Source organism: Molothrus ater, chromosome 5, assembly GCF_012460135.2.
Source record: "Molothrus ater isolate BHLD 08-10-18 breed brown headed cowbird chromosome 5, BPBGC_Mater_1.1, whole genome shotgun sequence".
In the NCBI taxonomy this organism is placed as follows: domain Eukaryota; kingdom Metazoa; phylum Chordata; class Aves; order Passeriformes; family Icteridae; genus Molothrus; species Molothrus ater.
This window is the reverse complement of record NC_050482.2, coordinates 47,590,328-47,614,168: the sequence shown is the minus strand read 5'-3', so window position 1 is coordinate 47,614,168 and position 23,841 is coordinate 47,590,328. Positions and strand designations below refer to the sequence as shown.

At 47.1% G+C, this 23,841-nt stretch overlaps 2 protein-coding genes across 2 annotated transcripts in view; one reads left to right on the top strand and one right to left on the bottom strand.

Moving 5' to 3' along the window:
- GSG1 (germ cell associated 1) overlaps positions 1-23,841 on the top strand; it is a 90,206-nt gene that overhangs the window by 29,612 nt on the left and 36,753 nt on the right. The gene's annotated exons all lie outside the window — the stretch shown is intronic.
- Positions 8,223-22,829, bottom strand: EMP1 (epithelial membrane protein 1). The gene is made up of 5 exons (XM_036400530.2): positions 22,749-22,829; positions 11,528-11,645; positions 10,742-10,844; positions 10,497-10,637; positions 8,223-9,898 (listed from the first exon to the last, which is right to left on the bottom strand). The coding sequence occupies exons 2-5, from the start codon at positions 11,603-11,605 to the stop codon at positions 9,735-9,737; spliced, it is 486 nt and encodes a 161-aa protein (XP_036256423.1). The 5' UTR covers positions 11,606-11,645; positions 22,749-22,829; the 3' UTR covers positions 8,223-9,734.

Sequence of the window (23,841 nt, the reverse complement as noted above, 5' to 3'; positions counted from 1 at the left end):
CCTGGCAAAGGAGAAAGTGCAGGGCATGGGGGCTTGGGAAGGGTGGACTGGCAGGGCAAGCTTAGTTGCAGGCGTTTTAACTATCTGGTTGAATCCATGCTCTGTACCCATGTTGTAGACCATAATTTTCCAGAGGACTTGGTATTTTGAAACTCACTATATGTGTTTGATCTGTCTTCCCTCTAAAACACCATCAGGAAGATTTGCCAGTGATTTATTGTGCCCATACTGGAGGGAGGGAAAGCAGATCATTAAGCCTGGAATACGCCCTGCCATCTGGATGGGCTCAATGCGCAGGAAGGCGTAAAGTTGGGATGCAAATGTGTGGCACTTGGTCCTTAGCCAAGACAGAGCTTGTGCTCAATTGTTTAAAAGCAGATCTATGCAGGCCTGACTTATTGCAGGGAAGGAAGGGAGCTGAAGGCAGCCCTTGGGGCCTGCTTTGCAGAACTCACCTCAGCTGAATCCTATGGCAGCTGTGCTTTGAGTGCATAGAGATTTTTATACATGGGCTATTGGTGTCTTGACAGAGGCACCTAAGATTAATTGCTCCTTTTGACATTTGTCTTTGTGTTCTTCTGTTACCCATCCAGAGGGTTTACACTGTTGAGAGGTTTCCTGGAGTTCCCCAGATCAGGAATCCTGACCTGAGGTGACTGGTGGCTTAAGGAGAGGCATGCAATCTCTTTATGCAGGCAAGAAGGTGAATACAGCTTGCTGTACTGAGAATATTATAGTGGGTTGTAGAAATACACTCTGCCTTTACCATGGACTCTGAACGTGATGCTGAGCACATCACCCCCCCTCAGCTTTTCAGCAGTGGCCACAAGCTGTTTTATATGTAAGAGGCCACTGTGGTGGCCAGAATTAATGGCCAGCATTGCAGATTTTTATCTGTGATCTGCCCATGAATCAATTCCCCTGCTTCTAAAATATCTGTGATAATGGTTTGGTTTTGTAGGGGTGACTGGAAGACAAAAGTCCTTTTGGGTTTGGGAATGGCTTGATGGGGATAATAATGAGGCACATTGAAAAGCCCAGAAAGGAGGCAGAGCTCTGTGTGCTGTGCAGCGCACTGCTGGCGTGCAGAAAAATACTGCCACAAGAGTGAATAACAAGGACAGCCTCATCCACAGAGCACTTCTGTGTGCTGAGTGAGGCAGGGGGTCCAGTAGAAAAGGGAATAATATAGGATGAGTTAATTAAAACTGTACCTCTATTATTATTTCTGTTTCTATGGTTTGGTCCCTTTCCACAATCCATTTGGTATCAAATAAAGGATGGGTAGGAACAAAATGTTTATTTTTAGAGACTCTTGAGGGGTTGAAACTTACAGTTGATATCAAAAGCCATTTCCTGTCCATATTTGAAGTTGGTATCAAGCTATTCTGCAGCAGTTGCTAGTGGAAACTGTTGATGTGTTGGTACACTTCCATTATCCATTGCTCTGCTCTGCAGTTTGGGAACTGGAAGGCATGCAGGTGGCTTCATTTTAATGTCTATTTAAAGTGTAAATGGCTGTCTGCAGTGCTCTTTCAAAAGGCAAGGGCTGTTGGAAGCTTTCAACACTGGTGGGAGCTAAGAGTGCACATGTGACAGAGAAAAGTGGCAAACGTGATGCAAAATAATTGCTGATGGCTTTGAGGATTAAAGCCAGACTTCTGCCCCTTGAATACCAGTGGGAGCTCTGGAAGGTGGCAGCACTGGGAAGCAAGAGGAATGCAGTCCCCAGGGAAGCAGCATGGTGGGGGTGTGACAAGGCATGTGTGAGTCAGCCCACCCCTGAAGGGCTGGGGATCAGACTGTGAGAAGGGTGCTTTTGGTTAAATAATGTTAAGTGGTGCCTGTTTCATGCCTGTTGATCTGGCTGTCTTGAAAGTAAGAGTCTATATAGTAGCCTTGTTTTGCTTGTCAGAAACCATGAGGTTTTCATAGACCCAGAAAGCAGAGGTTATACAATTTCTCTCTCATACTAGAAATCTCTCTTTCCAGACCTGCTGGAGGTGACTTTGCAGCCATGTTTTCAATTTTTGTGAAGTAGGTGATGTGGAACTATGAAAATTGAGGTAAATCCATGCATATGAATAATGCTGTTAGAAACAGAAATTCCAGACAGTGAAAGAGAGGAGAAACAAGGGCTCAGGGTCTGTGGTTTCCCATCCATTGCACCTTCTCACAGAGAGAGCTCCCTGATGAAAGAAGAGCTCCATTTTACTTGAATCCCACTCAAATCAGTGATTCTGGGGAAAAGAGTAAGTTTACAACATAGGGATGTGGATTTGTTCTCTTAGCTCCATCTGGCATGACACAAGCAAGGCTGTGTAGTGTTTTCCACTTGAATTCCAAATATATCTGACTCTACAGTGGCACAAAAAGCTTTGCTGATATTTGGATACATGTGCAACACAGTTGAAATTGGCAAAACGCTAAGAATGGGTTAATTTTCCTGATTGTGGATTCTCTGAGCAAGTAGTAGTTTTATCTATAGCATATGTGTTGGCCTGAGTGACACTGTGATATATATTATAGCCATGCTTCTCTATGGGCAAGCAGTTATACAACAGGGACCACTAGATTTACTGCACTGCAAATGCAAACTTTGCCCTTATTGCATCAAGGTCATTGCAAATCTTTTGGTAGACACATGGCAAAAAAAAAAAAAAAAAAAAAAAAACAAAAAAAAAAAAGACACTTCTCTTTGTCTCCCTATTGCAGGGTTTCAAGGTCTTTGCTGAGTGCCTGTGTCCAATTTTTCTGTCTTGGGTGTTTGAAATGAGATACTTAAACTGATGGACCTTGCCGAGCCTCTGCAGCTTCCACAGATTTCACTGGCAAATGATCAGGATTAAAACCACACTCCTGAAAGCTGGTTGCCTTCATACAGGTTTAGCTACTGATGTGCTGCAATCAGTCTTTAGGGACCTAAGGCTTGCTGTTTGCAAAACTGAGAAAGACCCTGTTTTCTCAAGATCCACTTGAAGTGAAGGAGAGCTAGCTAGAAATGGTGTCCCCTTGAAGCAGGAACAGTTGAGGTCCTAAAGCTCTGAAGTATTTTCACCTTCAGGCCATCCCATCACCTCCTCCATTCTCTGCTTCCAGTCTGCTTCTCCCTGGTCAATCTTATTTCTTTGCCTCAGTTTCTCTGTCTGTACATAGCAGAGGGGTTGGTATTAACTGCAGGAGAAGATGGCAAACCCATTTACCTCCCTGAGCCCAAACCAGCTCTCAGTAGTCAAAAGTAATTGAGCCATGGTCATAAGCTCCAGACTGATGATTCCAGAGTTCTGCCGATTCCCCTGCAGAGTTTCTTCCCCCGTTTCCATTCGTCCTGGAGGTTTCTTACTGGTGAGAAACACGCCCATGATGTCACCTCTTACGTGGGTCAAGATGCTGTGTTTTTCTTTTTCATGACATGCCACAGGCCAGCAGGGAGCCCATCCGAGGGCTGCCAAGTGGGACTGGGGCATGCTCCCATTTCTGAATTATACTGTGATAAATCACCACTGCCTCGGCTGGGGGTGGCCGCACCACACAGAAACATAAATTCAGCACAGGCGTTTGCTGGGCTTGCACTGACCTCTAGTGACAACACAGGGGACCAGGGCCTTCAGCCGCCAGAGGGCTGAGAGGGCACGTCTGGGTCCATCCACCGGTGCTGGATGGTTTACAGCAGCTCACCACAGGTTTTGGCAGAGCTGTGAATGTCAGCCTACAATGGCGGGAAGCAAGCTCACTGACTGATGAGGGTCTGACTGCTTGGTGGATGACTGCAGTGAGTTTCAGGTGTCCCAAATTCCATACATCTCCCCGCTAAATTGCTTGTCTTCCCCAACGCACCAGTGCAGTGATGGTCTTCATCCTCTGCAGTGCCTGTTCTTCCTGTCCATCTCATTCTCCCTTTTGTCCCTAAATTTAATAACTCATTTCTTTCTACTGCCCCATTCCTTCATGGCTTCTGATCACTGCCAGTCTACCCAGGGGTGATCCTGAGCACTTTATCTCTGCCTTTGACCTCTGCATCCCCTCCTCACCCCTGGCTCTTTTGCAGGGCCTGCAGGTCCTTTCCAGAGCTGGGATACAAAGGGCCAGGCTTCTGGTTTCTTTGCCATGAAGCTTCTTGCTGTACCCCTTAGTGGATCATCCTCTGTGTCATGCACATGAAGCATCTCCTGTTTCTAATGTGGTTTAGAAACAGAACTCTCTAATAAATATGTACAAGCTGTGTTGAGGTTGTCTTTTACTTCTCCAAGTCTGTAAATGAAAATGGTGAAAACTTGGGATGCAGTCCTGGGGGAGCTGCTAAATATACCTTCAAAATGCTTAGGAGACTCAGCTTTTAGGGACATCACTAGGACTGATGGACTGTCAGCAGTTCCCAGGGAGCTCTGCATTCCCCAGGAGCATGAGGGAAACCTGTTGTGGCTGCAGTGTGAGAAGCACATGGAAGCCTCTCTCACAGCCCCCTCTGCAGGATGCTGACCCCACCCCTAATGGGCCATGCCCACAGCAGCACCCTTTGCTCTCTTGGCTAAGCAGCCCTGCCATTTATGGTTGCTGGGCTCTGATAACAAGACAGTGCCTCATTTGGCTGATACTCCTATCTCACACAACCATACATTCCCCCATCCTCCCAAAGACCTAGGAAGTGCTCTTACTCACTGAATTACAACTCACCTACTCCAGCTCCATGTTATCATCAGAGCAAGGTCCAAAAAGTTCAGCAGTGAGCACATCAATTAAACAAACCTTTTATTCTGGGAATTGCTTCCAGAGAAAGAAATAATCTATGACGCTCCATAAAACTCTGCATAAAAAGTCCCATCCATCTGTGAACTCCAAAAGCTAGTCTTCTGTTCACCTATCCATTTATCTGGAAAGTTGACAGAGGCAGGAGCATCCCCAAAGCCCCTTCTTTAGCACCTCTGACTCTGTTACATTCTCCAGGTTATGAAAGTTACCATATTCACAGGACAGAGCTCCACAGCACTGCCTCTTCCCTTAGATACATGCAGTTCTGTCATCCAAACGCTGATACTGAAATTAGCCTGAGAGATCAGTCGAAGCATCTTGGCTTCTCATAAATCTCTGCTGAGGAGCATGCTTTCTGTATTTGCCTTGAGGCATCTGCTATGGATTGACCCCTCTGGTCTCTGGCTAACCTGGTTCACATGAGAAGCCTGAGAGGGGGTGGAATGTAGGAAGGCTGCCAGCTACAGCCTTCCATGCTAGGCTGAGCAGAAAGGCAATCAGGTTTCCTAAGCACTGTAACAGATGACAAGGTGTATATTTATACCACATACCCACATACTTTGAGTGAATTGTGCAACGTGAGATTTGTCATCATGCATCAGATCATAGTGTATCTAATTCAATACTGTGGTGCTGACAATGCTGGGAGAGCTGAGCTGCCTGCAGTGATGCACCTCACCAACTGTGCAATGTGGGAACAGAGGGTCTGCCATTAATATTCCTCCCCAGTTCCTCCAACAATCAACTGGTACCCTGACTGTTCTCATTATCTGAGCAGGCAGAGCTGCAAATATAAATAATCACAAGTTTAGGCAGCCTTCTAATTACAGCTAGTACAACCACAGAATTCATTTCTAGTCTGCCCCCTGGACTGGATATATTTTGAGTGGGATAATATGTCACACTGATTTCACCTTGCTTTCCTCTGTTAAAAGATTCCTGGGTTAGTTGCATCCAGGATGCCAGCAGTGAAGCGTTATTCTAGTGCTGGAAGCAACCTGTAGTTTTTACATCACTCCTGGTCTCATCTTTGATACCTTCCATGAGCTCCTCATTCCTTGCACACTTAGTTCTTATTTAGTTTTGTTTGTTTTGCGGGTTTTTGTATTTTGTTATTGGTGGTGGTTTGGTTTTTCTCTGTTGTCTTTGCTGCAAGGGAATCAAGGCATTCTTCTGCTTTGGGTGAGCTGGCAGTCAGCCACAGTCTGTAAATGCAGCAGGTGCTGCTGCCTTTGTGTTCACAGTGCTGTCATCACCCTTTGATCAGGCCAGGAGTCACTTACTTTGCTTGGCTGGTTTGGGCTTCTGCCATTTGCAGAGCAGGGCTCTCCCCTAAGGTGTCTGCAGCAGCTTTGCAACACCCCCAAGAATATGTGGAGATAATTTGAAACCCCTTAATGTGACCAATTATTGGACTACTTCTTCCCAGCCTACATAGTGTGACTTTCTGATCAGAGCAAGAAAGTCTCTTGTCCAAAAAGCTCTTGCCCCTTTGGCTGTCCCCCATTCTTAGTGCTTTCTGCAGCTGATTTACTGTAGTTGAATGCCCTGAATTAGTCAGCTGTTTGTCTTTGTCAAACACCTTTCTCCTTGCAGTGACCTGCAGAAAAGAACCAGGGAAGGGGGAATCCTTTTGCTCTGCAGTTGAACCTCAGGCATGGGAATTTCTCCTCCCTCTTTCTCCTTTTTCAAAGGCTTCTCTTCCAAGTCCAAGGACTCTGCTGTGGACCTGGGCCTTGTGAAGCTTGGTCCCTGAAATCCCTGTAATGGCTCTTGCAGGAGTGACATGACTTTGTGTCTCACAGTCCATGTGGCACTGGGTCAGTGTCACTTCAGGCTGTGTTGAAGATTATTTTTGAGGAAACATCTGTCATATGACACAGCAATAGTGCTATTTGCTCCTCTCCTTTTCTGCTTCCTTATGTTTTATAATTGATCCTTTTTGTGTTGACATCTGCTTTTCTGTTTGATGTGTTCTGTCTTGGTGGTGCCAAATGTAAATTCATGTCTGTGTGCCCATAATGTCACAGGATTCAGAAGATGGTGGTGGGAGCCACTTCGTGTGGAGCAAAGACTGTCTCATTTGGAATGAATTATGCTTCAGGGACCAGTTAACTAGGTTTGTCAGATGCCAGGGTACTCAGGGACGTTTTCCACCTGTACATTAGGGTACTGATCCTTTAGTAGCCCAAGTGATTTTTTTTCAGGCAAACCAAGCTACCCAGAGTGTCCAGCAGCCTTCATATCCTTTCTAAGCTATCAATAAGTTTGTGGTGACAGAAATGCTGTTGGAGACCATTGCCCATGACCTGGTCATGCCAATGAGGCTGGCATTGCCTTGTCATCCTGTGAGGTATCATATTGTCACATCTGCACCGTGCTAAGAACAGGACACAGATACCAGCCTAGCAGTGGGTGTGCTCCTGCAAGGTTCTCTGGCTAACTTCCCTCAGTGCTCTCCCCTCAGTGGGTGGCTGATGTCTCACCTGTCAGTGTTAGCCTTGTCCATGGTGGCCAGATGGTCTTTGGTTACCCTGCACTTCTAGGAGTGCCAGGAGCATGAGGAACAGCAGGAATCAGTGGCCAGAGGACTAAGCAGTGCCCATAGCACCAAGCCTGCAGAGTTCAAGAAGCATTTGGACAATGCTCTCAGGCACATGGTGATTCTTGGAATGGACTGTGCAGGGCCAGGAGTTGGACTTGAAGATCCTGATTGCTTCCTTCCAACTCAGTGTATATTCTATAATCTGTGACTCCTGGAACCTCTTCAGACCAAGACGAGTGTCCACCCATGACACACTGTGAGCTCTTCCCACGCCCTGCTGTAAGAGGTCCCCCTCTGTTAAAACCTCAGCTCCTGAAGATTCATGTCACTGTTTTACCCTCAATTAGCAGGTCTTGGCTCTCCCTGAAGTAGATTAATGGATAAAGAAAAATTTCCTACACAGCTGATTCTTGCTACATCTTACCTCACAGCTCACAGGATCGTGCCCCAAGTTTTCTGAGATCTGCCAGTGTCCTGGGCTTTGGACTCTTTGCTCAAGCTCTTGAACTGCAGAGGTGTTTGGCCAGACAATGCTGGAGAGGCAACAGCTACATCAACTTGTGAGACCCAGGCAAACACCTTGGTGATTTTGCTTTGGGACAGATGAGACTCTGCCAGGGTGAGAAAGTATGTTTCCAGCTTTCCTGGGTGTGAGGCAAAGCCTGGCACTGAGACTGAGTGATACCACTGCTCACACTGTCTGCCTGAGCTTGCAGGCAGCCTGAAACAGGAGCTCTGAGAGCTGTTCTGCTTCCTCCTTCCCTCCAGAACAGGAAATCTCATCTACTGGTATGCAAGAGAACATGGTAGTTCTGCATTGTCTGAAAGGGCTGGGCTGAGATTCAGTAAGAACAGCAAGTACTTCTGCTAACAAATATCTGAAACGATAACAGGGAAAAAAAAAACAGAGCAAAACTCTTTATTAGAAAGGGAATCAGATTTTATTTTTATACCCACAAAGTTAAAAATATGCATTTCAAAATATTTACAATGACTATATATGAAATAACCTTTGTTAATGAAACACCAACATACAGTACTAGAATATATCCACCAAATTGATAAAGTCTACATAAGAAGAAAATGTAACAGAAAGAGAGAGAGAGGTAAATAGCATCCATGCACAATCTGGTTTTTATACTCTCTACCTTTTAACTCTGAATGGAGTCACAGGGAATTTTGACCTCGTCTCTTGCAAATGCCTCTTGTGACTGAGATTCTTCAAACTAACAGAAATTTGTGGGTTGCAGCAGTACCAGTGCCGAACTTTCCTATGCCAGCCTTTCACATGGGGACCTTGTGTTACAGAGTGGACTCAGAATCCCTCAGCAACCCTGGGAGGTAGCTAGTTTTACGGAAGGATTTGGCAGATGAAAAGCACCAGGTTAAGTGGCTGGCCTAATGTTGTGCAGCAAGGAGCAAAACTCACAAGCCCTACTTCCTCTCTCCTAATCTCTCATTAGGAAATAACTTTCCTCTGCTAACCATTATCTGCTTTTGACATGAGCTTTGTCACAAGGTGGGGCACTCAATTAATGTCATATACCAGGTGATGATGTGGGAAAAAGCCCTGCCTACACATAAGGACTTGTCTCAGTAAGGATCTGTGATGTAGCAGTGCTGTTACCATGTTCTGGAGTTGAACAGAAGATTATTTTAGTGTAGACACACATCCAGGTGGTTCCCTCCCTGCATGTGTACCACTGAGCAACTGCACTCTCTGTAATTAAGAACCTCTGTATATCTTTACCTCTATTCTCTCTCTCTCTCTCTCTCTCTCCATCATCCATGCCTGTATATTTGCCATTCCTACTTGTATCTTATTCAATCATGGGAATATCAAATAGAAAACAGAACAGCAAAAAAATTTGCCGCCTTATTTTTGTAGATATTTTAATACAAAATGAATCCAATTTCTATTGTTTTTTTTTTCTCAATTTAACATCTTTAGCGTTCACTTATGTGCATATATATATATATTTATATTAAAAAATGTAACAAAAGGCCCATCCCATTTGTATCAATGGACAAATAAAGGGATCATAATCCTCACTTGCCCAACCTACAAGGCACACTCAAATGTAAGTGAGAAGGGCTCTAGGAAGAGAAAAAAATATAGCCCTTGTTTATGTGGTGCCCTTTAATCATCACTGCTGAGCTTGAAGCTTTGTGAAGGTATGGCACAACTTTGCAGAAAAGGAGAAGAGCTGTCTGGGTCACTTGCATATTTCTAGCCCCAGAAGTGCTAGATCAGTAGGAGTTGTTTCTCCCTCTCTTTGGTGAAGGAGTTTCTGAGGATTCTAGCTTTGTTAGTGATTTTTCTGCGGTGGCAATGGTGATGATGGTGGCTGTTTTTGTCTATTGGCCCAACAGTTCTTTCAGCAGAGTAATTCTTCCCCACTCCCAGTAGCCAACCCTCTCCCCTGGACACCCATCAGCCTTATTTTTTCCTAAGAACAAGGTAGAGGATGCCGATGATGAAACTGAAGCAGAAGCAGATCCAGGCCAATATGAAGCAGTAGCCATGGTGAGGATTTGTGGCGAATGCCACTGTGCTTGTGAACCGAGCTGTGTAAATGGAGACTGCAATCAGAATGCACATCCCTGTGGGAAGGAAGAGGGAAAAGAGAGTTGGAAAACGCACAGAAACCAGCATTGCTGCAGGACTTCTGAAGTGCTGCTGTCCCCTGAGATTGTAATGCACGTCTTGTGCCATATGAGAGAGGAGCTGCTGCCCATTAGGCTTATTTGTGGAGGATTTCTTTTGCAGCTGTGATGACATAAGACACTTGGGGCTTGTTTAGTGGATGCCATGAGGAATAAACCTTTGTTAGGAGAAAATCAGTAATAAGATCTGACGACAGTTTGGTGCTACGTATTGAATCCCAAGTGCAGTAGCTAACTGCTTATTCCCCTGCTCCCTAAAACACTTGAATCCTTTTTGTTGTCTTCCAAAGGTATTTTGCAAAACCCACTGGGATTTCCTAATGAAAATCTGGAAATACTTTCATTATATACAGCCAAAAAAATCCCAACCCAACACTTTCCCATTCCCCGGTGCTTTGTTTTGTAACAAAAATTGGGCCACTGGAAACATTTACTGGCTGAGAACCTCCCCTGGTGACCATACGTGGCTACTTGTGTTCACAGAGGCAGTGGGACACCCAGGGAGCCAAGGCACCGTGTGCAGGTGCATACTCACAGCAAACCAGCATGACGGCTCCGGTCATGTAGAAACGTTTGCCTTTTTCCAGGGTGAACAGCTGGATAATGAACAGGACGAGCGCCACAACAGAGAAAATGATCGAGAGGATCATAAAGGCTTGCACGGCTTTGAGGGAAGCTGTCAAAACACAGAGAATGGATTGGAGAAGGTCAGGACTTGGTCTCAGCAGTGCTCATCAACGTCCTGTGATTCACCACGACGAAAATGCGGCAGTAACTTACCCTCATCTTCACTGCTAACTGGCAGCTCAGTGCAGGTCCTGTTGCACAGCAGCCAGAGTCCTGTTGAGATCCTTGCATAGTTGGAAGAACCCACCATCCAAACCTGAAACAGGATAGAACAGAGGTTGTGTCTTGGGGCAGGAAAGCTTCTTTGCTCTTCCATCAGACTAAAGCACGAAGTGAGTCCGAGTAGCCCAGCTGCCCAGAAACGTCGGCACCAGAAGGTGGGACACTGGCTTCCAGTGCCAGGAGTCATTTGGTCTGGGCAAAACACCGTGAGGTCTGTTCCAATCATCGTGGAGAAATCTCCCAGGTCATCCTGACCCTCCTCCTGGGCGAGGCGGGTGCGAGGGGACCCCAAGATGCGCCCCGACGGCGGGCGGGGGGCGCGGGGGCCCGGGCAGTGCCACCAGGGGTCCCCTCAGCACAGAGCTCCCGTGGCCCCCCGCGCCCCTCGGCGTGGGATACCCCGGGTGGGAACAGCCTGGCCCCGGCCGAGGGAACAGTGCCGTGCCAGGGCTGGCACTGCTGAGCCCCATGAAGGGTTGAGGTGCTCCGAGCTCGGGGGTCCGGGGATGTGACAGACAGAGGCTGCCTCCTGCACCATCCCGGCTGCCTTCCTGCTCCCTGAGCCACCCATCGCTGCTTCCTCTCTCCCCACGGCCGCGAGTGGATGTTCCTCACCCTCACCTGAGCACCCACCCCCCAATCTGCCTGCCAGCCGTGTCTAAGGCTGGCTGTCTGCGGGAGGTGACAGCCATGCCTCGTCCAGGGCAGCCTACTTACGTTGGCAATGGTGGAGACAAAGAGCATGATGACAGTGGCGATGTGGACCACAAAGATACCGGCCAGTAGCACCAACATCTTGGGTCTCTTCTAGGTGGTCTCACCGACACAGAGAGCTCTGAGGGAGAACAAGAGCAGAGGGAGGATGTGAAGGGAAGAATTGAGTCAAAGAACAGCATTACCATAAGATTTGTTTACATGCAAAAACCCAGGCTGATCTTAGGTTCACTCTGGAAATGTGGAACCACCAAAAAAAAAAAAAAAAAAAAAGCCACTAGACTAGAAACTTCAACAAAATCTGCTCAGAAGTTAAATAGAGCCCACAGATTAAGGAGCCAATATGGGAGGAGATGTAGAGCATGGGTAGATAACTTGGGGGCATTTTAAAAATAGCCTGAATATATACACAGGTTGCTTAAATTGATGTGTGTTAATGTAAAGTAAAAATGCCATGCTCCAGGCATACATTCTAGGAAGAGTAGGTTTTGCTCATGGGATTTACAGAGGTCAGGAAAGATTTTTCTCTTCCTGTTCTCCTCTGGTGTCTCAGCCTCTTCCAACTGGTCTGGGTCACAGACAAATGATATGGAATGGGAGACTGTGGGCTCCTTGGTGCCTCAGCTGTTGAGTAGTTGGGGAGAGTGAGCCAGAGGGGTGGCCTCTACTCCAAAGATCACTCTTGTAAGTGAAGGGAACAGTATGGAAATGCCATGAGGTTTTCTGGAGCTGGGGAAGATGCCCGGGTTTGAAATGAAAACTGCCTGTTTCCCTTTTAAAACTTGAGGCATGCAGGTCACTTTATTAATACAGGAGGGTTCTCCTGTAATGCAAATTCCTCTTTGGTTTGTTTTGGGTATTTTTGCCTCTGTACCCTGCAAACTTTTACTTTTTTTTAAGGCTTCCTGTCATTGATGAACATGTGATTAGAAAGAGAGAGGGGAATGTGCTTTAGAAAGCTTGCATGACATGGTTTGTCAAGACTGATGGCTTCTCACCTGAAAATGTGAAATACAAGGAACAAATCTAAGCTGTGAGAATGAGTGCAGACAATTCACACAAATCAAGTGAGTATATTTCAGGCAGAAGCATTTACTGAGTCCATTCTGTGGCCAGTAAACTTCCTAGAAAGTTTGACAGGCTGTGCTGCTCTTTCCCTCAGAAGTGCTGGTACTGAAGAGCAGTATCAAGCACATGATTAATGTTAGCTGTCAAGTTATTTTGGTCCATGTGACTCAGGTAGGGTCTGATGCTGTCACCATTTGTACAGGGTGTGGCAACACTGTCATGCAACAACACATACTTTATGATGTCTTTCACACAAACTGTGACAAAAGGCTTTGTACAGTCCCATTCGTGTGTCTTTTTCACTTGATGACTCCACCTACTCCACTACTGTCTTTCCTCTCACTGTGGCCATGAGTGGGAGTGTATTCCTGTAAAAGGCTGCAGCTGTTCCTGGCACTGCTTTGTTACAGTTTCCAAACCACAGTGAGTAGGCAGGGCTTCTCCATCAGTGGCACTTTGACCACTTCAGCATTAGCTGGGGACCAGGAAGAATTCCTTGAGTTTAGGATCTCAAGGAACCAGTTCTGTTAGGTCACTGCTCCCCCCCCAACAAGGCTACTCTTTAGTAAAACAGATTAGGTTTGGTGTCTAGTCCCATCTCCTCAGCAAATCGTGTCTACTCTAAGGTTTCCTTCACCCAGAGAACTCTCTGGAGATGTTAGTCCCTGACTTGCTGAATGTGGGCCAGGTTTGCTTGTCTGCTTTGGGGTGTCTTGGCAAACTCGTGCTCTAGAGCTTGGTTTGGCTGGATGGCCTGGTCACTGCGACCTTTCTTGTCACAGTGCTTCCCTTAGTGACGATCTTGGAGAAAGCACAGCCTTCTTAGGACTTGTACTCTGACTGTAGTGACAGACACTTATGATTTCAGCACCGCTAAAATTCAGGTTCTCAACAGTATATGCAGGCTACCACATGAACACACTTAACTTAAGAGTTAAACCCCTTTCCACTGTAAAAGGAACGAGGGTTTCAAAATGCTGGATGGCAACTGATACAGATATCACCACTGCAACTCAAACTAGAAACTATTGCTGTTGCCATGACTAAGTGACAAATCTGCAGCAAATTCTTGAGTCAAATATTCCTGTCCCTTTGACTACTTCCCTTTTTTTCTTTTTTTTTTTTTTTGTTACCTTGGTTCTTACACAAACTTTCACAAGTGCTCTTGACACTATAGGGTGCTGACAAGCATAAACCAAACTGACAAATTTGCCTGCTCTGAAATTTGCCTTTACTAAACAGTGGCTAAACTTTCTTCTTTCTTAGATGGATGTATTTTTCCATGGCCTCTTTAAAATCTCATTCAGTGGGGTTTTTTTTCTTTATTATTTTTTAGGACCTTCAAACAAAGCTTTCTACTTGAAAGATTAAAAACCTACTTTCATGACATCCTAAGGACTAGAACAGTCCTTTTGAATGCATCTTTTGTTTGCATTCAGAAATGAAAATGAGGGATAAAATGTTACTTTACAATGAAAAAAAAAAACCCAAAATCATGACCCCACACCCAGGACTTTGACCAATACTCTAAGAAGAAACTGAAATCCTTTATTCCCTTTGCTTTTTCTGCCTATTTTAGCACTGCAGGAGAGCAGTGTTAGTTCAGGTGCTTTCAGTGCACCTACTTCCTGAGAACGTCAGCACCTCTCCCTGAATACACACGATATCAAATGCAAACTCCCCCAGGGGATATGTGCTCACAGCTTAGTTTTGATTCTTTGTGAGTTAAAGCACAAGCCTCCCTCTGTATTCATTTGCTTTCCCCTTTCTTCATCTCTCTCTGCCTGTTAAATAAAACACGAGAGAACAATCCCAGAGGAGCCGTGGGTGAAGGAATGGCACTGAAATAGATTCACTTCTGCTTCTGATGCTGTGGCGTGGACATTTCCTCCCATTAGACAGAGAACCTGGCAGAGCATCAGGGACTGACAGGATACCGTTTCCATTTGTTAAGTGTGAGACATCTTTCTCCACTACAGGGTGGGGTCACATTGCTGGAGCAATAGGACAAAATTGCATGCAAATGCCTTTTCTTCCATCCCCCTACCTAAACTGCAGCTGCATTTGGAGTTCCTCAGGCTCTTCCTGGGCTATGAGTCAGTCTTAGCCTTCCTAGAGCTGCCAGCTTTTTCCACTGACTCACCCCAAAGCTCTCAAACCCCACAATAATTTAACCCTGAAAGATTAAGTGCTCAGGACACTGCCATTTTTAGGACTGCTTCTCAAGAACCAGTCAAGCAAACAATTTGTGAGTCTTCCTCAAGCATCCTTCAGAGGAGAGACCCCAATTAAGCCAAGAAAAAAAGTAAAGAGACATAATGGTAGAAGGACTACTGAGGCAGGGCAGGCTAGTGGGGAAGTGAAGGTCATACATGTGCTGAACAGCCTGCATGAGTCAAGGGAAGATCTTGTGCTGATAACAGTGGACTTTCCTTTTCATGAGGTGATGGATGAAGAGAAATACAAGCCACACCAACAGTAAGCATGAATAAGAATCACCATAGAAGCCTTCAGCACAAAAAACCTGCAGATAAGCATGAGAGACTGTTAGCTGTGTAGAGACTATTTCTCTGACCACGCAGGAGTACGTGTGTTGGGGAACAACACACAGCTCTGCTGCACCCCAGTTCAAGCTCAAGCAGGCTGGTACTATCTAGTGCCTAAAACTAAGACAAAGTCTTCTCCTGCAGGCAGATTGTTGCCACCAGTATCGCCCCTCTGTCTACTTAAGTGTTTTGGATCCTTCTGTCTGAGGGCAATACAGAGAAGTGAGTCCTTGCCCCTGGTTTGCTTCTGAGCAAAGGATCAGGATGGAATGTGTAGTGCCACTTGGAGATATGATAAAGGCCAGTGGTATAGCTCCTCAAATATAGGGAGGGAGTTACTCAAGAAGGTAAGCCAGATTAGGTAGAGGTCCTTTGCTTCTGACAAAAAGTGCATTGCAGTGAAAGGACTAGAGGGTAAGTGTACAGGATGTTTCTGCAGGAACAATGGGGTTGTTTCAGGTGAAAAATCAGGACACTCTCAACTAAATTTGAAATATTTTAGATCTCAAGTATTCCTTAATGGATGTAGCTCATCTGACTTCCATTTCCATCTTCCTCTCTGAACTGAGGTGCCTGCTTGGGACTGTTTCTCCCAGGCTGAGTTGGTGAGGTGTACTGTGAGAGAAGCTGGCTGAGTGAGAACCCAGTCAATATCCTGTAGCCCCCTAGAGTTTCCAAGGAGAAGAAGACATCTAAATTGCACTGCCTGTGCACACTGGTGACCTCTGACTCCTTTCAAAGTGAATTTTTCAGCTGAGGAGCCTTTCGTTTGATACATTAGATTTCTCAACAATGGAAAGATAGCTTTTTGGGGAAAAAACAAATGCCTTTGGTTAGAATGTCAACAAAAATCTCCATAGATTGAAAACAACTAGCACAAAAGAAATTCTGCCTTTCCCAGCTGCCCCTATAGAATATAAGGAAGGCAGCAGTAAGTCAGAGCAGTGGTCTGACTCTCCCAGTCTCTGATGGGGACAACAGGAGGTCCAATATTTAGAGAAATCATGTGAACTTGGCTGCTGTCTGAGGGGCACAGAGTCACAGCAGGAATACTGGTGGTTCAAATCAGGGCCAAGGCCACTTGGAAACGAAGGATAAAACTGGACAGAAAGTAAAAACTATCTGGTATTGTTTGAGACAGCCACAAGCTTCCACCTCTGTTACCAGCTCATTCCTCAGTGCAAAGCCAACCCACAAACAGTAATGCTGCCATGTTGCTACCAGTAAGGGAAACCTCAGTGTGGTATAAAACCTTCTGCAGAATTTGAACACATGCCTTTTCACTGATCTGAGACCATCACTGCTTCTTAGACCTGCTACAATTGCACACCTTGTCCTTGTGTGGGCTATGAGCACCAGTCCTCATTGTGCCCAGAGTCATTTCACAGGATGCAAAGATGTGAATACCTCTCTGATATTTCGGTGGCATGATGACTTTGGACATGTCACATTGTTACTAGAAAGCACATGACAACTTTAAGCAACAGAGAAGAATCTTTTGCTTCCACCCTTTGCTCTGTCTCTTGCTTCAGATCCTGATGAATCCAGAGTCCTTGCTGACTCCAGACTTTTACAAACTACTGTATGTCAGCACTGCTGTTGACAGCCTGGTTTTGACAGACCAGCCTGACTCAATTTACAAGTCAGATGCTTTTTATAGACATGTTGATGAGTAGATTGGTGCCTCTGGAAAGAGATTTCATTTTGTGTGTGGGAGAAGGGCTGGGCAGGAGGCGTGCGTGGGCACACGGAGACCTTGGAGCCTCTGGCTCATGGCACTGAGATCTCATGTACATATGGGTACTGGCTGGGGTGACCACATGGGTACAGCAAGGCTGTAAAACCAGCAGGTTAATGTCAGCCAAAAGGAAAGTGCAGACCAGCCTGAGGGGCTACAGCTGAAAATAAGTTAAAGTAAATGGAAGATTTTGTCTGGTTCTTGTGAAGCATTTCCTGGTGGAATGGATCAATTCCACTCTCTCTCCAAGAGATCAGTGGAATTGCCTTCCCAAGGGAGTGGTGAAACACCAGCATGTGAAAAATTTCTTATGGGATCTGACAAATTCCTCAAGAATCCACCCTTGGTGATGAACCTCCACTCACTGAGAGATGCAGAGGGGAGTCACAAAAGATGACACATAAGGGTTTTCCAGCTCTCATGCTCATGATTCATATAAGTGTGGGGAAATATCAGAATTCCTAGGGCAGACAGTGAGAAATTAGCATTTTCTCCAGAAGAAACCACCCTCGAGTGCTCAGCCATGTGACAACATCAACTGAAACTCCAATGCTGGCTTGGTAGTGGGAAAGGGAAGAGACAGCTGCCTGGGGCCTGGCAGGCAGCCAGCAGCCGCTGCTGGAGGAAAACACTGTCACTCCTCACCCCAGGCACGCCAAGGAAGGGCTGGGACTGATGGGCAGCAAGTAGAGGGAGGGTGGGGAAGGGAACCCCGGAGCTAAGGGAGGCACAGAAGGGTTCCTCTGCTCCTCCAGAGGCGCCATGCAGAGCACTCTCACCCCTCAGAGCGCTGGGTGGTCCCTGGGTGGGTTAATTAGACCCCTGAATGTTGGCAGGAGTTCCAGCAAGATTCTGAGATACATGAGAAACATTTGTGGGAGGACTGGCAGTCTGGGCATTGATGTGTTGTGTGTAGGGTGTGCATCTACAGCTCTGTGTGGCTCCCCCATGACTGGAAGTGTGCATCTGTGGGATCCCTGTGAACTCTTTCTGTGTGTCTGTCTGTGTGTGTGTGTGTGCACAGCTTCCTTATGGGTGCACGGGTCATCTACCTGTGCCACACTGGCAGTGCCCAGGTGGGAGAAACTCTCTGACAGCTCTGACAGGGAAGCTCAGGTTACAGAGTGGTACAAGCAAAGTACACAGATCACTTCTGGAGGGACTTCCTGCTTTTCCTCTTTGCAACGGCACTTAGACAGAGGTTGAAGGACTGTGAAGCCTACATCAGCTGTGCCTTTGGCTGCATTCTTGGATTAAAACTGCAGTCCTGTGATTTGCACAGACAGTCTTGTGTAGATATTCCTTTTTTTCTTTTCCAAAGGAGGGTAACTCTAAAAAAGAAGTTGTATCTTACTGTGTGTCTGTCTCTCAAAACTGCAAAACCTCTGAACATGCAAGCACAGCCCATGAGATGCTGAGGAAAGTGTGACTGGGGCATCTAAAGACTCTGAGCTTTTGGGTCAGTTTGCTTTCAGGGTGCTTTTGCTCCTGCAAGCCATCTTGGAAAAGACTGTGAAGGATTCAAATACAAAATTGTGTGAAAGCTCCTTCTTTCAACCAGAGTGCACAAGAGATGAACTGGGGGGAGCATGTGTATAAAGCAGACACAGGAGGAGGCTGTGCAGCCTGGAGCTGGTCACTGCTCTGTGCAGGGTGGGGTAAAGTGGTCGTGGTGTAAAATACCCCATCTGGCTTTCAGAGGGCTCCTCACACCTGTGATCAGTAAGATATAAGCTGGTTCATGTTCCACGTGGCTCTGGAGACATCAGGAGCTCCCCTGCTGAGGGCACAGCAGCTGGCCCAGCTGCAGGCCCTGGAGGCCAGCTCACAGCTCACAGGCAGGCTGGCTCCTCTGCCCAGGCTGTCACAGCCGGGGGATGTGCCCAGCTCTCCTTCAGCAGGGGCCCACATTCCTAGGGCTGCTCTTCAGCAACCCTCTGACCAGCCTGCTCCAGGCTCTGAGCATTTTGTAGCTCCCCTCCTGCTCCCAAGGCTCTCACTATCTTTCCCAGAGGCTTGCTGGAGCCAATACAGGGAAGATACCTCTCTGGAATGAGAAGAACGTGGAAAATGGACCCAATCGTGAAGGTTGCTTTCACAACCCCCCTTGCTCAGCAGACTCTGCCCTGTGAGGGCAAAAGGACAACAAAGGTCCTCACCCTGGATTTCCTCAAATATAAAAACATATTGCCAGGTAGCCTCACATCACAAGGACTAAGCCTTCAGCATGAGTCACTGTTCACCTGTGTCAGCCACTCCAGGGCTCAGGGTTCAGTGCATTTCCTGCAGGACTGGGGATGACCCAGCCCAGATCTGTCCCTGGGCTCTCCTCATGGGTGTCTCCCCATGCCCCTGCTACAGACTTGTTTTCACAGGGTAAAGGGGATAGATCTCAACTATGATCTTGGCAAACTTGTCACTCCCTTGGGCAATGCAGGTTCTGGAGCTGAGCTGTCCTAACCTGTCCCTCCCTTCCATGACAAGGCATGGGCTATATTGGGTCTAACCAAGAGAGCAGCTTCCATATACTCTCTGCCCCCCTGAAAGCAGTTCAGGAGGAGCAGCATGCATGAAGCTGCAAATTTGGCCAGAGTTTCCTTTGTTCACTGTCAAGCTGTTCTAGCTAAAGAGGTACTTTCCAAAACTCTCCCAGCAGGGTCACATTCCAGATGGCAGCCCCGAGATGTGCTGCTTTGCTGCTCTCCCTGCAGTGTAATGGCAGAAAGCAGCTTAAGAAGCACTCCAGATTTCCCTCTGGGCAGTTTATACAGGGAACTGCTGCTTCACCCTGTGTCATGCTGTGGGATGACTGGGTATGGACTGGCCCTGACAGAGGATCAATACAGGAATAACTGAGATGTGCTTCAGCACATTTGTTCACTGCCACTGTTGAAATGACTGTGAGTTAGTTATCAATCCTGGCAGGGCCATAGAGAAGAGCCTCCTTTTCTGTGAATGCTGCTTTGCCTCAGCAGAAAAGACCAATGAAGTATTAAACATCCATCTTCAGATGTGAAGATTGGAAATCCCCTTCCTCACCCTCCCTTTTAGAGGAGTAGAAGAGCAGCTCCCTGCCTTGAAGGAAGGGTAAATAAATCTCGTTTTTTAGTTTTAGCTCATTAATTTTTTGTTGGAAAACAGAAGGAAGGAAAAAATATTAGGAGTGCCATGCCTTGCAGCCTGCCTTATGTTGTGCTGGGTGACAGTGCTGTCACTTCCCTGTTGAAAGGTACAGGCACAGAAACCTGTTGAGATCAAAGGGGTCTAGTGCTATTTCTGCCTTACAGGGCACTTAAGCATCTGAGGGCAAATTCCACCCAGCATCAGGTGTCTCCTCTTTTGCCATCCATGCAGCACTCAGCAAAGGGAGCACTGAGTGACCCGGGGCTGAGCAAGGGAAACATGCCATGGGAAGGTGTCCCAGCAGCCAGCTGGGGACTAGGGGCCTGTGAAGGCCCATGGGAGCAGGCAGGGCTATGGAAGCAGTCTCCCTCCTGCTTTTGCTTGCTCTGAGGAAACAGAAGTGGGCACAGGCTGAGTGCCGTGTGCGAGCCTTGCGGCTGGGAGGGTGATGAATAGAGAGAAGGATTAGTGCTTGGGGAAATCTCCCCAGTCTCATTATAAGCAAAGCCCTGAGGTGGCTCTTTTACCAAAAACATGCTGGCTATTATCAGCAAATCTCCCAGAACTGTTTCAAAATACAACCTCTGCTCCACCCCAGACCACCAAACAGTAATTCCTGCGTGCACTGCACCGCTCCCACACTGCAAAACTCAAAGACCACCGGCTAGGCCAGAAGGGCCGGTTTTGCAAGCCCAGGGCTCTGTCCTCAGCAGCAGGGTCTCACTGGGGGAGCGCTAGCAGCCCTGCAGCTGAGGCACCCACTCCCAAACTTGGTGCTTCTCCACAGGATCCCAGGTCAGTCACTCCTGCATTAATGTGTCCTGACTCCCTGGCTGTCAGAGGTGTCCCTGGGGATGGCATGTCCCCGTGGAGATCCTGGCTCTCACACAGGGGTAGCCGGGATGAATGGTTCATGTGTGTCACATGTCTGGGTGGTTAGTCATAGCTGGGGGAGCTTCCACAGGAGCCTACTGACAGGAATTCCTCAGTGTGGGTGGGTGTGCAGGGCCACACCAACACGCTGCATTTCAAGGGGTGCTTCCAGGCACTGCAGTGTTAGTAAGGTGCCTCAGTTTTGATCCTTTTCCGATGCTAATCCTCACGGGAGCAAATAGAAATAAGCTGCCTTCAAGCCCTCAGTGTCTCAGTGCTCACAATCCCCAGGTGGACTGGGTGGAGGCATTTGGCTAGCTTAAACCCCTGTTATCATAGGAAGAGTAGCTAATGGGCTCCAGGTTTTCACACTCTTCATGCCCACCTCCCTCAAGTGTTTGCTCAGAAAAGAATCCCACTACATCCAGAAATGTCAAGTGGGCAGTTCCAGGGCAAATCTGCTCTCTGAGGTGCCTTGAGGAATTCAAAGCTTCTGAGTGAAAGTTGTTCTGTGGCCACAGCATTTTTTTTAATATCAGTATGATTTAATTGTTAATCTTATTAAATGACAACTTCCAAAAATGCTTTCTTCCCATTCCAGTTTCTGACGCCCTGGAAACGCTGCCTCAGTCAGTTTCCCTACCACTCCAAAGATATTTATTTCTTAGTCAAGAAGTACCACTGCATGACTGAGCTACAAGCAGCAGGGCCAGAGGGGACTTAAAAATTCACAAAATACATCATTTTTCCAAAAAGTTACTGTCAGCTCAGCTTCTAGTTCATTCATATAGTAATTATGCACAGTCCCAGCCTGAGCCCCACCCATTCCTGGCCATATTGGGCTACATACTGTTCAGTCTCTTTCAAACCCCTGAAACTGTGCAGGGGCGGGCTGAGTTCCTGCAACAGGAACCAGTGTGGTGCCAACAAACTGGCTTTGCTGCACTCCCTTTTGCAGACCTCAAAAATAGCTCAGAATTGACCGCAGGACGCAAACCACAGCAGGCAGACGAAAGAAGAGAAATGGTGAAGAAAAGGAGGGAAAGAAAGAGGGGTGGTTGCGTAGAAAAAAGGCAGGTGAAGAGGGAGAGTTGCCAGTCTCTGCAATCCTACACTTCCCATCAGTGTCTCTATCTCCTTGACACACCCTTCCAGCAGCCCATGGTGCTCCTAGCAATTCCACCCGCTCCCCCACTTCGCCTCGCAGTGCTCCCCACTCCAGTGGCTGTGCTGCCACAGAAGGTGGAACACAAATTTCTGCCCTTCACGTGGCTCTGCTCAGAACTGGGGCTTGGCTTCAGCCTCAGGAGCCAGAATCCCTGGAAAAAGAGAGATTGCCTCCATTGTACCCCAGAGTCTGCAGCTTTGGGGCCTCTCAGTCTTCACTTGGAATGATTGCTATTGTTTTAAATTAGAGCTTGGCAAACTAATTATGGAGGGGAGAGAGACAAGCAGAAGTATTTGAGCGCCAGAAAAACTGAGCCTGCAGCCCTAATTCCAAGCAGGCATTTTTCCACATTTGTCAACAATGCTACTCCAAAAGCACAGAGCAGCTCCTGAGCATGAGCTGGCCCAGGTTGGGCACCCGTGCCTGCACCCTGGCTGCACGTGTCCTGGAGGTGAAAATAACATTGCTGCTGCCAGCACTGCAGGGCTGCAACCAGGGTGCCTTGTAGTGCCCCTTTGCCCCATAAGGCAGCTGGATTTCAAAGCAAGACATGGAAATTAAGGTGCGTGCCATAGCCAGCTCGAGTGCCAAGACGAAGAGAAGTGAAGGGGCAGAGGAGAAAGGCAATCTGGTTAGGAGAGCTGTTAGGAGAGGGAAGCAGCCACTGAGGGAGCATAGTTGGTGAGGATTTTCAGGAACAGCTCTTACCGTGTGGGCTGGGGCGGGTGCTGGCACCTGTGGAAGAAGGAGCGTGCTGGGCTGCAGTGCCGGTGTCCCGGAGCGCAGAGCTGGAGTGAAGGGGAGTGACCTGGTGGTGGTTTAAGTTTCCTCCGGTGGTGTGGGAGGGTGGTGTCTTTCCACTCTGTTTTAAAGGAGTTACTATGAATCAGACTGCCTTTAAAGAGAAGGAAAAAAAAAAATAAAATTAATGAGCTACGCCCTGTTTTGTTGGCAGGGTGTCAAGAGTCTCTGGGAGGAAACCAGCGATTCAAAGAAATCTGTGCAGGGCTGCCTGTGACTCAGTGTGCAGCGCAGAGACCGCAGCCTGGAAAAACGGCTGACGCTGATCCAGCTGAGTAAGAGAGGCCCACAACAGCATCTGTTTATAAAACTGAACTTCTGGTTGTCATAAAAAAAAAATATGTATAGTTACAAATGTGGCAACAGGGCTTCAACAATAAAATCGCTCAAACAAACAGTGGGTTGGCAGGGGGGATCCCGGGGCTGGGTGAGTCACGGCATCCCCTCCCCGTGCTGCATGGAGAGAAGGCGCTGAGGCTGACAGCATGGAGGAATTCGAATCGGACCTGTGAGGCTGGCATGGACAAGACTTTTGGGAATATATCAAGGAGTAGAGATGTTCAAAATGCAGCTCTGGTCTGGTGGTGACTCTGGAGTGATTTGGCCAGATAGTGGTGGTTTGCTTCCCCAGAGAGAGCAGGCAGGGAAGAAGAAATAAGGAGCTTGTTATTCACAGTTTTCTGAGGTCAGCATTTCTTGCCATCTTAAAGACTTCTAAAAATAGATCCTTTACATTTGCTGAGAATTGGCTGGTGGAGTTGTCTCATAGATGCTACAGGAAAGATTGAACAGGGGTGTGCTTGAGATGTGGGTGAAAGGGGAAGAAGTTTGTCAGGAAGCATCCGTGTTAAAATGCGATCCATACTGCGATAGAGTTGGAGGTCTGCTACTACCCTGTCTTTGCAAGGCCCAGCAAAAGATAAGCAGATACTAACAAAATACCTGGCAAAGGCCTTTCCAACTTTAATGAGGATGACATTGGATTGCCTTTGTTTGAAAA